Below are 22,350 nucleotides of genomic sequence, written 5' to 3'. Positions count from 1 at the left end.
ACAGGGAATGAGTCCAGCACAGGCAACAACAAATGCATCTTGCATAATCACTGCTCCTCCAATGGGACAAAAGTATGAGTGGTCTGTTCATCTTGGCATGTAAAGATTAAGGTTTATGACAGATTTGGATGCAACCCTCAAGTCAATATCTATAAATGAATGGACCTATAGACAAACATAGGAAGAAAAGACTAGTTTCACAAAAGCACATCATAATAAAAATACTAATCCTAATAATTTGCATCTTAACATTTCTTATAATGCAGGGGCAGAAAAAAGGGATTAGGAAAACAATTGATGGAAAAATCATTAAGTGTTGATCCCCAAGTTTACAAAATCAGTACTTCACCACAAGTGGATTTTTAAATTTTAGCTATGCTGACCAATTCTCGCTCTAACATTATTTCTTCTTTAGTACCTTACTTTGAGTCTCATAATTTTATGAAGTTTTAAAAGCTTTCCTTCAATGTGTTCAAGCCACATTTCTCCAAACTCATCCACTATAGACATGAGATCAGTTTGCAGTTCATTCTCTATCTTAATGTGACTTAACTTTGCCTCTAAAAAGCCCATAAGTAGTCATGGGCTAATGCTACTCCACATATAGATTAGTTCTAAAGCATTAAAATAAATTATTAAAGTTGTGCCCTTTTTTTAAAAAAAGGGGAGGGCACTACATGACTATCATACCAGATGGAAGATCATCCAAGGGAAATTCAAACAGTCTGGATTTGTAAACTGAATGAAAATGGAAATCCTCCTGAAATGACAAAAACAAAAGAAATTAAGCATTGTATGACCAGATATCTCAGGGCCTCAATCAAAGCTGGAGAAGCTGAGACCCTTAAAAGAACCATAGCTTGGTAATGCATTCTCCTGGGCTTGGAGAGAAAAGGAGCAATTGTACAACCCCACCCCACCCCCCTGCCCACTCCTGTGTTCAACAAACATCAGAGCAATATCCAATTAGAAGCAAAATGCCTCACAGACACAGATGCCAAGGCCTGCAGTAATGAAAAAATAAATGAATGGACCTATTCCCCCAAGGAGAAGTAAGACATCTGGGAAAATGGGTTAATGTTTTTTATGACTGGTTCCTTTTCACGCATGCCTGCACCAATTAAAAGCCAGATGGCTTTGCTAGACAAAGACTGCAGAGCTAACAACTTCCTGGTATTGGGGAGCAGGATGATTGGTTCAAGGCAAGCCCAAAGTGGTCCCTCCTCCAAAATTCTAGTGTTATACAGAACTCTATGAAAAACTTGGTAAAAAGCCACATTTTTCTTCTAAGAAAAATTAGTGTACATTAAAATAATTCCATCTAGCTTCAACCAATTACTTAAAAAAACTTTTCAGAATATCATAATAAAGTTTCATTATATTACCTTAAAAAAATCATATTGTCAAGCCAAGTGACAGGCCAGCTAGCAGTGATTACCCAGAAAGTTTGGTTATGGGTGACAAAACAATGTATGTTGCTTAGAATTATTTGCTTATCTATGTGTTTGGTCAGTGCTACACAGAACAAGGAACACAATGTAAGTGTCTTGTGTTTATCTGTAGTCCAGAATAACAACTCAATCCTTTTCTAATTTGTAGAAATAGAGTATTTCAACCAAAATGAGGGAGATAATTAAGAAGAACTAGGCTTCTCTAAACTTCATCAGCATCGGGCCCTAAAGGCAATGGGTAATAGAGAAAAATCTGGAAGCTAGAAAAGGGGAATAAGTCCCATATCCATGGATCTGATCATAGTACATTACAGTGGAGATAGGGATCTTCAGAACACTTGATATGAAAAGTATTTCCAACATAAAGGAAACAGCAAAAGACAGAAGAAATTTTAAAAATAAAAAAACTTGCAGTTTTGATTTTTTCAACTTATATTTACTATCCTGAACCTAAAAATTTGAAACAGAAATAGGAGTAGAGGGAAAAAAGTGAAAGAAAAAGCTCTCACCATCAACTTTTATATTTGCCTTTCCCAATATCTGCCACATCAAAATGGAAGAAGCACTTACTTGAGAGGTGTCATTTCCTTCTGGCTCAATGAGATATGTGTGGTTCCCATCACAGAACATCCCACTGCCAAGGAAAGGAAAATAATTACTCTTTGCTATTGATTATCTCTTCAGAACAAGATCATTTAAAAATCAGGAACATCCAGAGGTCCAGATTACTACTCAGTTCCCACTCTCAGTCCCACCCATTGTCACACACACAGACGGGGACACACACACACACACACACACACACTGCTGAGAGAAAGGCCCCTTTCTCTGATTCCTTCCCTGTGATTAAGATTGCCATTCTCTAGCCTTTGCCCATTACTCCTCCGTCTAGTCAATACTTCTAATAGAAGAGGAAGCATCTCCACACCATCTAACTTAAAGCCGGGTATTTAGAATCTGCTCCAACTTCAGAAGGAGAAAACAGGAATGAGTCCAGCACAGCCAACAACAAATGCACCCTGCCTCCAATGGGACAAAACCATGACTCAGAATTTAAAAGACATATGCAAAGACACATCTGGAGAGTTTGTAAAAAGTCAGATATTTCAGTGTTTTAAACAAACCACAAGTGATTCTGATGCAGGTAGTTAAGGGACACTGGCCTATCCACCATATGGCTGAAAGATACTATGATAACAAGAATCAACATTTCACAAATTTATCATAAGCTACGTACTTTACACCTATTAATTAATTTAATCTTTTCCACAACCCTATGAGGGATACACAATGATTATCCTCATTTTACACAAAAAGAAACTGAAGCCCAAATTAGACAACCAGTAAGAGCAGAGGCAGGAATACAGCCCCAGTATATTGACTCCTGAACTGCCAATCTGCAATCTATTACCCACCTTCATTTATTCATTCAGTAAATGTTTACAGAGTATCTACAATGCACTGCTGTAGATGCTGATGATACAGTAGAACAAAAAGACCCAATTCTCTGCCCTCATGACACCGAAGCACATTTTAGGGAGAACAGACAATAAAAATATAAAAAACAAGTAAATATATATTAGATGGTAATAAATTCTAGGGGAAAAAATAAAGAATGTTAAGGAGGATATATGGTACCATGAGATGGGGTCTGGAGAGAGAACTGTAGATTTGTACAGGGTACAAGAGCAAGGAGGCGCAGGGAAGATGACATTTAAGCACAGACCTGAAAGAAATGAAGGAGTAGGCCATGAGAATATCTGTTCAAAGAGCATTTCAGATGCAATCCCCAAGTTAAGAGAATCTTGGCATGTTCAAGGAAAAAGGAGGCTAGAATAGAGTGGCTGAACGGGAAAGTGCTGTAAACTGAGATCAGAGGGGTAGTAGGGTCCATATTATGTGGGCTCTTGTAAGGGCCTTGGTTTTTTCTTCTTATTAGAGAAACTGTTTACAGAAAAACCATGCAAAAAATACAGCAAGCATCTCCTATACCTCCTGCCCATTATTAACACCTTGCATTGGTATGGCATATTTGCTACAACTGATAAAAGATTATCATCATAATGGTACTATTAATTCCAGCCCATGATTACTTTAGGGTTCACTGATTGTGTTGTACAGTGATATATACTCTGAATATATATATATATTCAATATATATTGAAAGTAATGCCAATAGGACTTGTTGTTGGATTAGAAATGGAAGAAAAAGAAGTGCAAGAAAAAGGAGAGTCAGAAATGACTCCACGGTTGTGACTTGAGCAACTGGAATGATATAATTGTCATTTAATAAAGATGGAAAAGGTGGCACGACAGCAGAATGGGGGAGGCAGGGAGAAGGGTGCACATAGCAGGGTGCAAATCTTGAGTCTGGTGTAGGACCTGTTAGACTGGAGCTGGCTATCAGCCATCTGAGAAATCATATGGAGGGCTTTTAAGGCTACATATAATCTCTATTCACACTCAGAGATATCCTGATAAGCACCCCTTGTAGGAGAACATGGTCCCTCTACTGAGATAAGGCCCGTTAAGAAGCTGAAGGAACTTAAGGAATTTGTTCCATCTTTCAGGAGTCAGAGGGAAGTGAAGCTATAACTCACTCTTCTGTGGTCATTTTTCAGTTTCATATGGAAATGACTGCATAACACACAATCTGTTAAACATAGAAGAGCATTTGTCTTTCACTGACGCCTTAGTAAAATCAGTTGGTTTTCCTGAAGTGTAATTATAATGGCCTCAAGCTCTACCTCTATCAGAATTCTGCCATTCTTCATGAGCATTTCCCACATATTCCTAACTTCTATATACCCTTAGAACTGCTATTCCCACATCTTCAAGGTTATCAACCAAAAGTGCACTTTCTGAATTTGAATAACCTCATTTAGAAAATAAAATAAACAGATGCAGTTTGTAAGATGTCACTGATAATACATACTCAAGGAATTGGAGAGGAACCTTTTCAAAATAGTAGAACAAATATGGCAGAGACCATTCTTTCTACCCCTGCTGAGAACTGGCCATACCCATCCAGAAAATTGTATAAACCACTACCCTCTCCCAAAGTTCATATGGCAATACTGATTAAGTAGCAAGCAGTTTACTTTGTTTAAATAGTAATGGGTGTATTTGCCTTGCATTAGGCTAGCATCCAATGGGGGAAATAGGCTATTTTTAATGGGTTTAAACATTATGATATCAGTATAAAGAAAGCAGATTCTGACATTATCTACACCTAGAGGACTCTGGTTCCTTATCTGATAATATGCCATTAATGATTCCTTAACAATTAAAGAGTATGTGTTTCATTTATTTTGTCTGAGGATTGACACCTTTTTACTATATTTATATAAATTCCCAAAAGTATATTGAGTCCAGAAAACATGGCACATTCTTGATAAAAACCTGCAGCTAGGATTGAGCCATGTACTACAGGCCAACTAAGCTAAAATTAAAACAACTGCATCAAAACAAGATTTTGAAAGAAAACAGTCATTCTTACAAATCGCCACAAGAGGACAATAAACTCACATTGATTCTAGTCTTTGGGTTTCCATAGTTACAGGATTTTGTCATAACACAAAACAAAACCCCTGCACCAGAACCAAAATATTGCCCATCGGTTCTTCTTATCTGAAAACTATATGACTCGCATGTTCTTATGGAAAAGGCATATGAACAAGATTATTGCCCCCTTTATGTTCTTCAAGTGAACTCAGTAAATCAAGGAGAATGAAAAAAAAATCTCAAATTGTACTTATTTATAGACAGTGAGTCATAGATGAAATCATATATCTCATATCTAAATCACTGTAATTGAGACAATGTCACTTATTTAATATTTAGTAATATCTCCCCAAAACATTTCTGTCAGTCATTTTTTTTATATAATTCAGAAGGTAAATCTGAGATGGGAAATCATAATTAATAAATAATAAAAAGGTAAGAGGATATATTAATCCAACATGCTCATAAAAGTCTAAGAAAGCCCTAACACATTTGAACACAATCCTTACAGTGTTCCTGGATACAGGGTGGGTTTTCTGCTTGTTTCTTTTTGTTTAGTTTTAAATGAAGAAGTTTCTAAGAGTAGAAGTAAATTTTACTTAGTTAAAACAACTGAGGAAGGATTCTGATTTCCACCCCTTACCTAGTACTGTAAAATTCCTTAAGGTTATTTTTTCATCCTCCTTCAAATGATTATCGCAGGATTATGCAGTGAGGTATTGTCTTAGGTGCCCAGGTCTGTATATTGTTGGAGCCCTTGGAAGGCAGGAATACCTCCTGATTGATTCTCACAATATTGTGTCCACTTGGAAAACTAAGAAAGAAACTGGAACAAGTACTGGGCAAGTTCCTTACACTGTGACTCTGTATTGAGATTTTAAGAAGAGAGAAACAAATGATTTATTTTTTATATCACTCTCTCCTACCATATGCGTGAGTTGCCATAAATGTCAACAGGTTCAACTGCAGTATTCCGAGCAGAAGGGTGCTAGTCTGAGATCAGATATAACAATTTTACTGCCAAAAGGGACCTAAGTGTTTTTTTTTTCCCATATAAGAGAACAAAGGCCCCCAGATACTAAGCATGGATTCCATGTTTGTAAAAAGCACTATTTATTTAAAGAATTTATTTAAAGTAAAATGGTCTTTTAGAAAAACTAACCAACAAGCAAACAAAAGTGCTACATGTTCTCAGGCATATCCTTTCTTTCTCTGGCAATTTAACTAGTCTACTTGCTCTTGCCTTTTTGCCTTCCTAACTTACCTGCTGCCATAGCCTGACCAGAGGTGTTACTTAGGCAGACTACCTAGATTTTCTTGCCTTACCCATTAGATCTCTTTCCCAGATTTCTAGACAATCTGTCAACCTAACCTCCTCCTTTAGAAGACTGTATTGAAGTCTGTTCAGGAGCCCACTCCAACTTCTTCAGGTGACATTTCTCTGGAGCCTTCAAGTTCTACCTCACTCTTCCGTTCCCACTCTCAGCATTTTTACCAGTGTTTTTCTCTCTCAAAGAAAATAAATATACCTATCACATTCCATAGCAAGAAGCTGGGGAGATTTGGCTTCCCTACTAAACTGTAAGCTCCTTGAGGGCAGGGTTCATGCTTTAATGGCCTTAATATTAGTAAAAGCCACACAGCATACACTCGATGACTGTCTGTTAGATGAAAAATCTGTATCTCTAGCTCAGTAACAGAAAAGGAAGTATTTTAAAGTTACCAACCAAAAATATAACAAAACTATATTAAAATGCTGGCTTGTTTGGTGCCAATAAAGTAAAGCAAACAAGAAAGAATTGAGATGATTTAGTCTAAATAGAATACTGAAGAATGACATTGTAGCTTTATAAGAGGTTGCAAGCCAAATAAGAGATGGCCACCTTTTCATCACCATTATCAACAAGGAGGAAGTGGATATAGCCCATGTTAAACATCAGCAAATATTCTTTCATAGTGAAGGTTATGAGAAAGGAAGCAAGGCCCCGAGGAAGGATAAAGAACTCCATTCCCTGAAGGTGGCTGAGGACAGAATGGACCCTCCCGGAGTCTGCTGCAGGTGAGCTATGATTCTGACTGGAAAAAGGGCTGGAACAAAGAGCTCTTGAGGTCACTTGCAGCCTTTCGTCTTTGTGCAAGAAGCCAAGAATTCCCATCTATTGAAATTTTTATTATTCCATGAAAATATAATAAAAACTAACATCAAGGAGAGTAGGGATAGAATTAGTAACCAGTGGGTAAACTTTCACAGAAACAAAAAACAAAGTTACCCAAACACTCATGTCTGAATTTCGATGAAGCTGAAAAAAAAAAAATGCTTCAAATATCACTTTTAAGTACCCTAATTCTAAAGCCCCTGGTTTCTGCAGTTCCAATTTTAAAATCTGCTTTGTTTATAAACCACCTAAAAGAGAAAAAGATCAGATTCATCACTGATTTAAAATTATTTCTTGATGTAAAACAGGGCTTTCAATTACAGTACATTAAAAACAAAGAAAATAATTGTTACTGAAAGAATGAATGGTACAAATAATTATTTGAACACTTACTGAAGCCCATGGCATGTTGACAATGCGACAAATGAGTCAGGGTTTCCTCGGATATGACCCTGGTAGTAACAGTGTTCTCCTCCCTGAAAATGAAAATAGAGAACATAAAACTTTGTCATCACGAGAAGAATCAGTCACATAATTTTGCAGGTTTCTGCCCATATTGCACTTCCATATGTAAAACTCCGCAAAATATTTCATTATTCAGATTAGCATTAACAAACTATTTCAAACAGAATTATTCATAAACACTCCTAGAGAGCTGACTCCAAATCAAAAGACAGGAAAATAAAAGTTGACCTAACCTTCCTTTTATGTAGGTGATATTAAAAGAGAAAAGAAACAGATATTGGAATACACATGGCTCTTGCACCAGGATAAGTTTAATATCTATTAGCCTAGTCATGAAAGATTCAACCTTGAGTAACAGCAAGTAAATTATCTTTCACATAAAGCTAATTAGAAATGAAAATAAATAATTTGAGTGTCACTTAGCAACCTGATGGAGGAAAATGCTTTTTTTTTTTTTTACAATGTTTGTATCAATTCTTGATTGCCAATAGATAAGTTTACACTATTCTTTTCTCAGATCAGGAATAGCCTTATTGGTAAGCAGAGTGTAGGAGGAGGGCCTGAAACTGTGAAGTTTCTTTTAGCAGCCAATCACATTAACTAAATTCCAATAAAAGAGAGTCATTTATTTGGACTAAACGTGCCTGAGAGGGTAAATGCTCTCAGGGTGATGCCTCAGTCTTTAAGTACTTGCTAGTGAAAGTGTGGTCTATAGACCAACATCACTGACATCACCAGGAGCTTGTTAGAACTACAGAATTTCAGGCCCCAATACAGATGTATGGAATCAGAATCTGCATTTTAACAAGGTCCCTAGATGACTGACATGCACATTAAAGTATGAGAAAGCATTGCTCTAAATGACCTTTTCCCATTCCCCCATTAATCTCCTTTTTTCTTCAGTATCTGAAAGCTGCTAAGTAAATTCACTGGCTGATCTAGGAAAGAGTGAAATAGTAAGAACCAATAGAATGGGGGATTTAAAGAGGCAAATGTTACCTATTTCATAGTCTGCCTTAAGGACTAACCCTACTAACCAATTCAGTGCTTGACAAGTGAGGGAGAGATAACAGGAAGACATAATGATGTAACAGGCTGGGGACATTATCTTCACCGGAATTCCAAGCAAGGAAGCCTAGATTGAGACTGCTTCTCCTCCCAAGATAATCAGTAGGATGTGGCGAATCTCAGCTTTGCGGAAGTGGTGCAGAGCAAGTAAAATGGTGCACAATGCAATCCCTGATCCTGTGACATATCCACATCCCCAGGAGAGTCACTGAGCATCAAGAGCTGAGGATTGTGGCTGGATTTGATGGATGATAAATTAGCAAGGTACTTCACATCTGGATTTGACCTGGGAAAAAACCCAAAGGGCCATAGAGTCTTGGGGGTAGAGACAACGATGGGCACTAGAAATGAGGCCCTGACCTCATAGCGAGGGTAAAAGTAGTGTAGACATAATAAGCATGAGCTGTTGGCTCCTTCACTTACTAGCTGTATGACTGCAAGCAAGTTACTTAACGTGGCTTTGTCTCAATTTCCTCCAAGTCCTTGTTAAATGGGGATAATAATCTGATCGGGTCATCATGAGGATTAAATCCATAAAGGGGTTAGACTAATGCTTAGCACTTGGTAAGCAGTCAATGAATGTTTGCTGCTATTATAACACTGTATGTCAATTATTGTTCTACCCAATTTACATATACAATCACATTAAATCTTCACATCAATCCTACAAAGAAATATTATTCCTATTATATATTAGAGGATACAATCTCTGAAAGCCAAAGTCATCCACTTGGGAAGCTGCCAAGCTGGAATGCACACTTTGTATGAATGCAAGGCCTGTGCCCTTTTCCCTACACTACTTAAAAGTTGAACTTAGAAGCTATGGGTTACGCAACACAAATCTATGCTTCTCCCTCAGCTAATTTGTTTTATTTGATTTTTATTTTATTTTTGAGTAGGGCTGGGGATGAATTTAACAAAATTAAAATAATCCTCTGTTGAGCTGTTGGAATAGTGAGCCATCCATAAGATTACAGTCTATGTGCATGAGAGGTTGCTGTGTTATATTTCACATGACCCCGATTTTCTGGACACATCTTGACTGGACCAGGAATCAGCACCCTAGCTTTCTACTGGCCAGACACTAAAGGTCAGCAGTCAATGAGGTGACCTGGATAGAATGAAACCATCTTCTAAAAGTGTTCCCCTACATTAAACAATGACTAAATAACTCAATCAGATCTCTCTCAGAAGTCTAAGACTCCTAACGAACAGTAGATATAAAGATAGTATAAACAAAGAGAAGATAATCACAAGAATTATGACATGAGGAAAAGGAACAATGGAAGTTGACAACTCATTGCACGTAGTAGAAGTGTAAGAGTGAGCACAGGTGGCATAGTTTGGAAAATTCGCATATAAGAGATGTTTTATAAATAAAATTACTGAAGTTTTCTTTAAAATACCAACTCTGGAGACATGTAATAATAAATTATTACAAGGAAAAATAATTCATTTTTAAAGACAGTTCCCCGTTATATTGAGGGAGAGCTAAATGGATGTTTAGATGATTAGCTAAAGAGATGAAAACAATCTTTCATTAATTCCTGATTCTGAAAAATAGGAGTCAATCCAAAGGCAGCATATGGTTAGGACCCAATCTGCACAAAAGCCTAACACTGCAAATGAAGTGAAGAACTCAATATGGTTGAATCATCATCAAATGTTTCCATGACACTTGGAGAGAAGCATAAACAGCAGAAAAAAATCTCATCAATTTGAACTATTATAATTCAAATTCTGAGGCTCCCAAATCATAGTAGATGTAATTCTTGTAAAGAATGGTGGATGTCAATACCTGTGTTGCAATTTTTTCAGGGATTATTTGTCATAAATCAATAATTATTTAATCTAAGAACTATAGTAATAAATACTTTTTTCCTTTAACATACCTGGAAATACATTTAGTACAAGATATGAGCTTTAATATTAAAGGGCTTTCTTAATCTATATAACTCTACTAAAATCGTTAAAATAAATTAAATTTATTTTTGTTTCACTTTGTAATTAGTTCCTTTTTGCCACTTGAAAATAATATACTTGTGGCAGAGAGTCTAAGAATTCACAGGGTACATGGGGAAGAGTAAAAATACCCCCCTCATACACATTCCCCAGGCTACAGTTGCCTCCAAAAGAGGTAAGCATTTTTAACAGATTTTGTGCACCATGTCAGGAATAGCCTATGCATATTCAAGCAACTGTATATATACATAAATACATGTATATCCTTTTCAGTGAACAAATGGTTTCCCACTATGCACACTGTTCTGTCACTTGATTTTTCTCCTTAAGAACTTTGGCATCTTTCTATATCAATAGCTCATTTTTTTAAATGATGGGATCATATTCCATTGTAAAAGTGAACCATAATTCATTTAAGCAGTCCTGTATTAACAGACATTTAGATTATTTCTATTTCTTTTCTTTTCTTTTTTATTTTTTTTTGCTGTGGTAAGTAATGTTACAACAAATATGCTTTCACATGTTTTATGCAGTTCTGTCAGTTTATACATTGGATAAATTGCTGGACATGGATGGACCTGGTAGGTCAAAGGATATTTTATAATATTTTAAATTTCAGTAGATAATAAAAAGAATAAATATACTTGTATTTCTTTGCAGTTATGTTTCAAAATATATATTGCATTTTAAAATAATAAAACTGCATTTTACTAAATTATATATCTCAATACAATTAATTTAAATAAACTTTTTCAAATCTTATCAATTATAAAGGTTCTCTGCATCTTTATATGACTTTTTGGAGGAACCAAATGCTTTATAGAAGTAGGTATTGTACATAATAATCAGAGAAAGATGTTGTAGAAAAAGAGAAAAGCCAGACTATCCTTAAAAGAGTCAGGCTCTTAATCTGGCTGTCACTCATAGTTTTATTCCTTACTGATTCTTTTGTTACAGAAATAGATCCATTGTCCTTGAAACTTTCTTCACACTTGGTGATTTAATAACACTGTCATAACAGTACAGATGTTTATTTTTAGCTAATTAGATAGTTATAGCTAAAAAAAAAACCTACCTCTATAAAATTGTAATATATAATAGTCCTTATGTCTACTGGTCTCTCCAGTGGGAAAAAAAAAAAAGCTTATTGCAATTTTTATTTTAAGGAAGCCACAATAATCATTTATTTTGAAAATTCTAAGACTTTTTATTAAACAGCACAATTTCAAAAGAAAATATAATTTATTATACAGAGGACAAGATGATGACACAAAGGAAGTCACATAGTTTGGATTTTAAAACTACAAAAACCCTAAAAGGGAATGAACTGAGCACAGCAGTGAGGCCTATAGTCATCTGTCCTATATCTAGACCCTCAGAGGGAACTCTACAACTGTGTCAGCTCCAAGACTGGCCAGAGCCACCTCCTCTAAAAAAACTTCCCAGAGTCCCTCCTCCTCCCAAATTACTTCTCACTAACCTCTCCCTACTCTGAATTCCCATAATGTTTTATCTGTATCACATCTTTTTCTGCAGTCTTATACCTTTCTTATTTCTCCCACTAGACAATGGTCTCCTTTCAGGGCAGCATATGTGCCTGATCTTTGTTCATATCCCTAGTGGGCTGTCAGAGAGAGCTTCTTTCAAATTCCTCATCAATAAAATGGGGATAGTATGTACCCAAGCTATGTGACAAGAGAATGCAAAGGATTCCTCGAGATAATAAGGTACACTGTAAACTGCTATGTAAATAGGAGAGGAATGCAATGAGACAATATTTACTGCATGAGGGAGTCAATAGTGATCCTTGAACTATGCATGATTCTCATACTTCATTTAAGACTAACATGTCAGGGTATTGATTAAAAATGCAGATTACTAGGTCTCCTATTCAGAGGTGAGACTCAGGAATCTGCATGTTAACAAATACTCCATATTTTTCTTATTCCAGGAACACACTAAAGCAATGGTTCTCAACCTTAGCTGCATATCAGAATCACCTAGGAAGCTTTAAAAATCCCAATGCCCAGGCCATATTCCAAAGCAATTAAATCATAATCTTTGGGGCCATAGTTCTGCTCCATCATTTTCTTGTTCCTCCAAATCCAGTTGGCTTTATCAAGAACAAAATGAATCATAAGAAGTGAGATGAGAATATGAAAGAATTCTGCATGTACAGAGTAAGGGAGTACAGACCAAGATACATTGGTCTGGATTAAAGGGGGTAGAGTGAGCAACCATCTGGTTTGACTGTGATGAAGAAGATTCCCAGCTTTCAGTGGAGAATCCAGTAGCGTTATGGGCAAATCGCAATAATTTGGGCACACTAAAAAGGTGACAGTGCAGACAGCACCCCCCACAGCAGCCGTTGTGCAGCTGCACTGCTCCCTGAGTCACAGAGATGGTCCCGAAGACTGGCCTCTACGCTGCAGACTGGGGTTCATGCCAGTCCCCCTCCTCCACAAAGTTGGATCCTGCCCCATCCTGCTATAGCTAACTCAGTAGTTCTCAACCCTGGATGCACATTAGTATCAAACAGAAAGCTTTTAAAATATTACCAAGTCCTACCCCAGACCTCAGACCTTTACATCAGAACCTCTTGGAGCTTACCATTTTTTAAGCTCCCCAGATGATTCCAATATGCTGCTGCAGTTTAGGATCTCTGCTCTATCCAATACCCCTTTGCAGGAATTGAAGCCCTGCCCTTGAACTCAATCATGCCCTACATTCTTCCAAGGTGTATGCTGCCCACCAGATTGCAATTCAACACCTCCTCCTGGAAAACCCAGAGCTTCCCACTGCCTGCATCACAAATTATCTAGGCAGGCTTCTTCTGCACATTGTGATTTATGTTTTTTTTTTTTTTTAATCATCATTTTATTGAGATATATTCACATACCACGCAGTCATACAAAACAAATCATACTTTCGATTGTTTACAGTACCATTACATAGTTGTACATTCATCACCTAAATCAATCCCTGACACCTTCATTAGCACACACACAAAAATAACAAGAATAATAATTAGAGTGAAAAAGAGCAATTGAAGTAAAAAAGAACACTGGGTACCTTTGTCTGTTTGTTTCCTTCCCCTACTTTTCTACACATCCATCCATAAACTAGACAAAGTGGAGTTTGGTACTTATGGCTTTCCCAATCCCATTGTCACCCCTCATAAGCTACATTTTTATACAACTGTCTTCGAGATTCATGGGTTCTGGGTTGTAGTTTGATAGTTCTAGGTATCCACCACCAGCTACCCCAATTCTTTAGAACCTAAAAAGGGTTGTCTAAAGTGTGCGTAAGAGTGCCCACCAGAGTGATCTCTCGGCTCGTTTTGGAATCTCTATGCCACTGAAGCTTATTTCATTTCCTTTCACATCCCCCTTTTGGTCAAGAAGATGTTCTCCGTCCCACGATGCCGGGTCTACATTCCTCCCCGGGAGTCATATTCCACGTTGCCAGGGAGATTCACTCCCCTGGGTGTCTGATCCCACGTAGGGGGGAGGGCAGTGATTTCACCTTTCAAGTTGGCTTAGCCAGAGAGAGAGGGCCACATCTGAGCAACAAAGAGGCATTCAGGAGGAGACTCTTAGGCACAAATATAGGGAGGCCTAGCCTCTCCTTTGCAGCAACCGTCTTCCCAAGGGTAAAACTTATGGTAGAGGGCTCAACCCATCAAACCACCAGTCCCCTATGTCTGTGGTCATGTTAGCAACCATGGAGGTGGGGTAGACAAATACCCCTGCATTCTCCACAGGCTCCTCAAGGGGGCACTACATCTTTTTTTTTTTCCTTGTTTTTCTTTCTTTTTTTTCTTTTTTTAACTTTCCCTTCTTTTTTAAATCAACTGTATGAAAAAAAAAAAAAAAGTTAAAAAGAAAACAAACATACAATAAAAGAACATTTCAAAGAGACCATAACAAGGGGGTAAGAAAAAGACAACTAACCTAAGATAACTGCTTAACTTCCAACATGTTCCTACTTTACCCCAAGAAAGTTACATAATATAGCAACATTTCTGTGAACTTGTTCCTACTATATCCATCAGAAATTAACAGACCATAGTCATTTCTGGGCATCCCCAGAACGTTAAATAGCTTATCTGTTCTTCTTGGATTATTGTTCCCCCTTCCTTAATTGCTCTCTACTGCTAGTTCCCCTACATTCTACAATATAAACCATTAGTTTTACATTTTTCAAAGTTCACATTAGTGGTAGCATATAATATTTCTCTTTTTGTGCCTGGCTTATTTCGCTCAGCATTATGTCTTCAAGGTTCATCCATGTTGTCATATGTTTCACCAGATCGTTTCTTCTTACTGCCGCGTAGTATTCCATCCTGTGTATATACCACATTTTATTTATCCACTCATCTGTTGAAGGACATTTGGGTTATTTCCATCTCTTGGCAATTGTGAATAATGCTGCTATGAACATTGGCGTGCAGATATCTGTTCGTGTCACTGCTTTCCGATCTTCCGGGTATATACCGAGAAGTGCAATCGCCGGATCGAATGGTAGCTCTGTATCTAGTTTTCTAAGGAACTGCCAGACTGACTTTCAGAGTGGCTGAACCATTATACAGTCCCACCAACAATGAGTAAGAGTTCCAATTTCTCCACATCCCCTCCAGCATTTGTAGTTTCCTGTTTGTTTAATGGCAGCCATTCTAACCGGTGTTAGATGGTATCTCATTGTGGTCTTAATTTGCATCTCTCTAATAGCTAGTGAAGCTGAACATTTTTTCATGTGTTTCTTGGCCATTTGTATTTCCTCTTCAGAGAACTGTCTTTTCATATCTTTTGCCCATTTTATAATTGGGCTGTCTGTACTATTGTCATTGAGTTGTAGGATTTCTTTGTATATGCAAGATATCAGTCTTTTGTCAGATACATGGTTTCCAAAAATTTTTTCCCATTGAGTTGGCTGCCTCTTTACCTTTTTGAGAAATTCCTTTGAGGTGCAGAAACTTCTAAGCTTGAGGAGTTCCCATTTATCTATTTTCTCTTTTGTTGCTTGTGCTTTGGGTGTAAAGTCTAGGAAGTGGCCGCCTAATACAAGGTCTTGAAGATGTTTTCCTACATTATCTTCTAGGAGTTTTATGGTACTTTCTTTTATATTGAGATCTTTGGTCCATTTTGAGTTAATTTTTGTGTAGGGGGTGAGGTAAGGGTCCTCTTTCATTCTTTTGGATATGGATATCCAACTCTCCCAGCCCCATTTGTTGAAAAGGCCATTATGGCTCAGTTCAGTGACTTTGGGGGCCTTATCAAAGATCAGTCGGCCATAGATCTGAGGGTGTATCTCTGAATTCTCAATTCGATTCCATTGATCTATATGTCTATCTTTGTGCCAGTACCATGCTGTTTTGGCAACTGTGGCTTTATAATAAGCTTCAAAGTCAGGGAGTGTAAGTCCTCCCACTTCGTTTTTCTTTTTTAGAGTGTCTTTAGCAATTCGAGGCATCTTCCCTTTCCAAATAAATTTGATAACTAGCTTTTCCAAGTCTGCAAAGTAGGTTGTTGGAATTTTGATTGGGATTGCATTGAATCTGTAGATGAGTTTGGGTAGAATTGACATCTTAATGACATTCAGCCTTCCTATCCATGAACATGGAATATTTTTCCATCTTTTAAGGTCCCCTTCTATTTCTTTTAGTAGAGTTATGTAGTTTTCTTTGTATAGGTCTTTTACATCTTTGGTTAAGTTGATTCCTAGGTACTTGATTTTTTTAGTTGCTATTGAAAATGGTATCTTTTTCTTGAGTGTCTCTTCAGTTTGTTCATTTCTAGCATATAGAAACATTACTGACTTATGTGCATTAATCTTGTATCCCGCTACTTTGCTAAATTTGTTTATTAGCTCTAGTAGGTGTATTGTTGATTTCTCAGGGTTTTCTAGATATAAGATCATATCATCTGCAAACAATGACAGTTTTACTTCTTCTTTTCCAATTTGGATGCCTTTTATTTCTTTGTCTTGCCGGATTGCCCTGGCTAGCACTTCCAGCACAATGTTGAATAACAGTGGTGACAGCGGGCATCCTTGTCTTGTTCCTGATCTTAGAGGGAAGGCTTTCAGTCTCTCACCATTGAGTACTATGCTGGCTGTGGGTTTTTCATATATGCTCTTTATCATGTTGAGGAAGTTTCCTTCAATTCCTACCTTTTGAAGTGTTTTTATCAAAAACGGATGTTGGATTTTGTCAAATGCTTTTTCAGCATCTACTGAGATGATCAATTGATTTTTCCCTTTCGAGTTTTTAATGTGTTGTAATACATTGATTGTTTTTCTTATGTTGAACCATCCTTGCATGCCTGGAATGAACCCCACTTGGTCATGGTGTATGATTTTTTTAATGTGTCTTTGGATTCGATTTGCAAGTATTTTGTTGAGGATTTTTGCATCTATATTCATTAGGGAGATTGGCCGGTTGTTTTCCTTTGTTGTAGCATCTTTGCCTGGTTTTGGCATTAGATTGATGTTAGCTTCATAAAATGAGTTCAGTAGTGTTCCATTTTCTTCAATGTTTTGAAAGAGTTTGAGTAAGATTGGTGTCAGTTCTTTCTGGAAAGTTTGGTAGAATTCCCCTGTGAAGCCATCTGGCCCTGGGCATTTATTTGTGGGAAGATTTTTGATGACTGATTGGATCTCTTTGCTTGTGATGGGTTGGTTGAGGTCTTCTATTTCTTCTCTGGTCAGTCTAGGTTGTTCATATGTTTCCAGGAAATTGTCCATTTCCTCTACATTCTCCAGTTTGTTGCCATACAGTTGTTCATAGTATCCTCTTATAATTTTTTTAATTTCTTCAGGATCTGCAGTTATGTCACCTTTTTCATTCATTATTTTGTTAATATGGGTCTTCTCTCTTTTTGATTTTGTCAGTCTAGCTAGGGGCTTGTCAATCTTGTTGATCTTCTCAAAGAACCAACTTTTGGTGATATTTATCCTCTCTATTGTTTTTTTGTTCGCTATGTCATTTATTTCTGCTTTAATCCTTGTTATTTCTTTTCTTGTACTTGGTTTAGGATTGGTTTGCTGTTCATTTTCTAGCTTCTTCAGTTGATCCATTAGTTCTTTGATTTTGGCTCTTTCTTCCTTTTTAATATATGCGTTTAGTGCTATAAATTTCCCCCTTAGCACTGCTTTTGCTGCATCCCATAGGTTTTGGTATGTTGTGTTCTCATTTTCATTCGTCTCTATATATTTAGCAATTTCTCTTGCTATTTCTTCTTTAACCCACTGATTGTTTAGGAGTGTGTTGTTTAACCTCCAGGTATTTGTGAATTTTCTAAGTCTCTGATGGTTCTTGACTTCTAATTGTATTCCATTGTGGTCAGAGAATGTGCTTTGAATAATTTCAATCTTTTTAAATTTATTGAGGCTTGTTTTATGTCCCAGCATATGATCTATTCTGGAGAAAGTTCCATGAGCACTAGAAAAGTATGTGTATCCTGGTGATTTGGGATGTAATGTCCTGTATATGTCTGTTAAATCTAATTCATTTATCAGATTGTTTAGGTTTTCAATTTCCTTATTGGTCTTCTGTCTGGTTGATCTATCTATAGGAGAGAGTGATGTGTTGAAGTCTCCCACAATTATTGTGGAAACATCAATTGCTTCCTTTAGTTTTGCCAGTGTTTCTCTCATGTATTTTGTGGCACCTTGACTGGGTGCATAGACATTTACGATTGTTATTTCTTCTTGCTGAATTGCCCCTTTTATTAGTATGTAGTGGCCTTCTTTGTCTCTCAAAACATCCCTGCATTTGAAGTCTATTTTATCTGAGATTAATATTGCTACACCTGCTTTCTTTTGGCTGTAGCTTGCATGAAATATTTTTTTCCATCCTTTCACTTTCAGTTTCTTTGTGTCCCTGTGTGTAAGATGAGTCTCTTGTATGCAACATATTGATGGTTCATTTTTTTTTTGATCCATTCTGCGAATCTATATCTTTTAATTGGGGAGTTTAATCCATTTACATTCAATGTTAAAACCGTGAAGGCATTTCTTGAATCGTCCATCTTATCCTTTGGTTTATGTTTGCCATATATTTCCCTCTCTCTATTAATATCCTTTATTGTACCCATACTGAATCTCTTTAGTACTGAACCTTTCTCCAAGTCTCTCTGTCCTTTCTTTGTTTCTCTGTCTGTAGGGCTCCCTTTAGTATCTCCAGTAGGGCAGGTCTCTTGTTAGCAAATTCTCTCAGCATTTGTTTGTCTGTGAAAAATTTAAGCTCTCCCTCAAATTTGAAGGAGACCTTTGCTGGATAAAGTATTCTTGGCTGGAAATTTTTCTCACTCAGAATTTTAAATATATCGTGCCACTGCCTTCTTGCCTCCATGGTGGCTGCTGAGTAGTCACTACTTAGTCTTATGCTGTTTCCTTTGTATGTGGTGAATTGCTTTTCTCTTGCTGCTTTCAGAACTTGCTCCTTCTCTTCTGTGTTTGACAGTGTGATCAGTATATGTCTCGGAGTGGGTTTATTTGGATTTATTCTATTTGGAGTTCGCTGAGCATTTATGATTTGTGTATTTATGTTGTTTTGAAGATTTGGGAAGTTTTCCCCAACAATTTCTTTGAATACTCTTCCTAGACCTTTACCCTTTTCTTCCCCTTCTGGGACACCAATGAGTCTTATATTTGGACGTTTCATATTATCTATCATATCCCTGAGGTCCATTTCGATTTTTTCAATGTTTTTTCCCATTCTTTCTTTTATGCTTTCATTTTCCATTCTGTCATCTTCCAGGTCACTGATTCGTTGTTCAACTTCCTCTAGTCTTGTACTATGAGTGTCCAGAATCTTTTTAATTTGGTCAACAGTTTCTTTAATTTCCATAAGATCATCCATTTTTTTATTTAGTCTTGCAATGTCTTCTTTATGCTCTTCTAGAGTCTTCTTGATTTCCTTCATATCCCGTACTATGGTCTCATTGTTCATCTTTAGTTCTTTGAGTAGCTGCTCTAGGTGCTGTGTCTCTTCTGGTCTTTTGATTTGGGTGCTTGGGCTTGGGTTATCCAAATCGTCTGGTTTTTTCATATGCTTTATAATTTTCTGTTGTTTTTGGCCTCGTGGCATTTGCTGAACTTGATAGGGTTCTTTTAGGGTTTGTAGACCTATTGAAGTCCTTATCTCTAATTTATCAGATCTACAGCTTCGTGGAGCACACTTTCTCTAACTAACCAGTAGGTGGCATCCACGAGCCACCTGTTCTCCACAAGCCAGTTCTCCCCTGCTTAGCCTTTTTGGTGAGTGGGGGAGTGAGTCTTGTGGGGCCCAATTGGTGTACCAAGCTTGCGTGTGTAGTTGGTGTTGCCTGCCCTGTATGTGGGGCGTGTTTCTGGGCAGTCGGGGAGGGGGGGTGGCCCTAACAATCAAATCTCCCTGATGGTCCTAGAGTTTTAAAGCTGCTGCAATAGTCTAATCCTTCAGTTCAGTCCTGCCACAGTTTGTCTCTGCTACTGACCCACAAGTCTTTGGTATTGGCGTATGGCTCCTGAGACTTGCAAGTGGGCCCCTCTTCCAGGCTGTGCCCCCCGGGTCCTCTGTTGAGGGATGACTGTGCTATGTCACAGGTGAGTGCCGTCCCCCCAGGGCAGTTCTGGGCTGCTGGGCTGTGTAGGGAGGCTCCCAGTCTGCTCAAATGATGGCTGAATGGGGCTTTGTTAATTCACACTGCTCCACCTTCCCAGCTCTGGGACAATCAGCTGAGGTTGCAGGGAAGGCTAATGTCCACGCCCAGTTTTGTGGTGTGTGCCTGTTATTTGAAGCACTTCCGTCACACTGGGTTGTCTGGGGCAGCTCTGGGCTATGGGGCTGGCGATGGGCAGGAGTGTTTCCTGTCCACCAGGATGGTGGCTGTGAGCAGACACCCCCCTTTTCTTGGGAAGTTGTGGTGTTTAGTGAATTTTCTCAGCCACTGGATTATTGCCTTTTGTCTCAGAGCTCTCTTAGTTCTGCTCTTGACTTGACGTGCCCAAATTGCAATTCTTTGAAGCTTTCTGTATTGGGCTTCTTAGAGTAATTGTTTTAGAAAAAGAAAAAAGGATAAAAAAAAAAAAAAAAAAAAAAAAGTTCCTTCCTCAGAGATCTAATGGGTTATTGAAATGCTAATAGACAAAGCAACCAGGGCCATTAAGGAAAGGTCCACAGGGCAGAGAGATCAGCTTTTCTTCGGGATTTGCATATGCGCCTCAAGGCCTGAGCTCCGCCCTTCCCCTTTCTGTGTTCACCAGAACTCCAAAAATCCTCTGCTTTTATTTTGGAGTTTTTCGCGTTATTTTTTTTTTTCTATGCCTGTCTCCTCTCTGCTGGGCTGGCAGCTCTCAGATTCTCTGGTGTCTGGTCTCAGTCTATCTATGGTTGGAGTATGAATCAGTAGAATGAGTTTCCGAGAAGGGCTACCACTGCAGTTCTCCCTTCTCCTTCCCGGAGCTGGCAGCCCCTCCTCCCACGGGACTGAGCCTGGCAGGGAGGGGCGCGGGTCCCCTGGCCGCAAAAACTTACAGATTTCGCTGATCTCAGCAGTTCGACATTTTCATGAGTGTTGTATGAAGTATGCCCAAAGTCAGATTGCTCTGTGGTGTCCAGTCCACGCAGTTCCTGGCTTTTTACCTACTTTCCTGGAGTAGTAACTAAAACTTACAGCTCACCAGTCTGCCATCTTGCCCCGCCTCCTTGTGATTTATGTTTGTGACCACATAGCTGGAGTCTGTTTTACTAGCTGCTAACTTACAAAAGTCACATTTCTTGCCAGGTTCCAACCTCCCGATTTATTTGGCGTTGACTTGAAGTACCAGCATTCCCCACCCCCATCTCCACTCCTGCCCTTCTCTCCCAACTGTGAAAAAGAGCACTTACAGGCATTATTGGGGTCAGGAATATTCTGAGTTTCTCTGCGGCCATCTGCAAGAAGCAAATTTCTAGAAATGATGAATCCCATGTTGGAGAAAATCCAACACCTATGCTGATTATTACTTATAATCTGAGATCAGACAAGAATCAGTCTGGATTCATAGAAGGGACACATCTAAACATCTGTTCAGGTACAGAGTGTAAGGATATCTGATTCTGCAGGCTCCCTAAGAAAGGTAGGGAGAAAGATGGTCTCATTTCATTTGACAGTAAATTAAACTAAATAATGCTAACACATAGTGGTTCCCAAATGTGAATAATCAATGGATCTATACTAGTGCACAGCAAAATCTTCATGAGTCCATGTCAAAATGAGAAAAACAAGTAAAATATAGTTTATGAATTTTTCATAAAGCTAAATGTATTTAACTTTTAAATAACTGTTATTTATTCTTACAATATTCCTTCCTTCTCTTTGATTATTAAAATTATCCATGTTTTCTTTTTTTTAAACAGACTTCTAATTTTGGAATAATTTTAGATTTACAGAAAAGTTGCAAAGCTGGTACAGAGAATTCCCAGATATCTCTCACCCAGTTTCCCCAGTCATTAATATCTTACATTACCATGGTACATGGTAGGACTCCTTGTTGCCTGAGATTATTCTGGACTATCTTTTTAAGGATGTTTGTATAGTAAACGGCTCCATGGAAGATGGAGCTAATCTCCCTCCAGAACAAAGAGGAGGTATGTTTACTTCCCATAATAAAAAATTAAGGTTCCCTAAATTCAGAATTTCTCTCCTATAATACAGATGTCAGTCAACCCTTTCCCCATCACTCCCTGGGAATTTAGGCTCAAGAAACAAGTATAAACA

At 37.9% G+C, this 22,350-nt stretch overlaps 1 protein-coding gene across 9 annotated transcripts in view; it reads right to left on the bottom strand.

Moving 5' to 3' along the window:
- The window catches only part of ADAM22 (ADAM metallopeptidase domain 22), a 285,191-nt gene that overhangs the window by 96,688 nt on the left and 166,153 nt on the right, over positions 1 to 22,350 (bottom strand). For all 9 annotated transcript variants that reach the window (XM_037836582.1, XM_037836583.1, XM_037836585.1 and 6 more), the window contains exons 5-7: positions 7,505 to 7,587; positions 2,022 to 2,085; positions 691 to 760 (exon numbers count right to left, since the gene is read on the bottom strand). In XM_037836582.1, coding sequence (XP_037692510.1) covers positions 691 to 760; positions 2,022 to 2,085; positions 7,505 to 7,587 — 217 coding nt within the window. The remainder of the gene's footprint in view (positions 1 to 690; positions 761 to 2,021; positions 2,086 to 7,504; positions 7,588 to 22,350) is intronic.

Source organism: Choloepus didactylus, chromosome 5 (genome assembly GCF_015220235.1).
Source record: "Choloepus didactylus isolate mChoDid1 chromosome 5, mChoDid1.pri, whole genome shotgun sequence".
Classification (NCBI taxonomy): Eukaryota; Metazoa; Chordata; class Mammalia; order Pilosa; family Megalonychidae; genus Choloepus; species Choloepus didactylus.
This window is presented reverse-complemented; position numbering and strand designations above follow the sequence as displayed.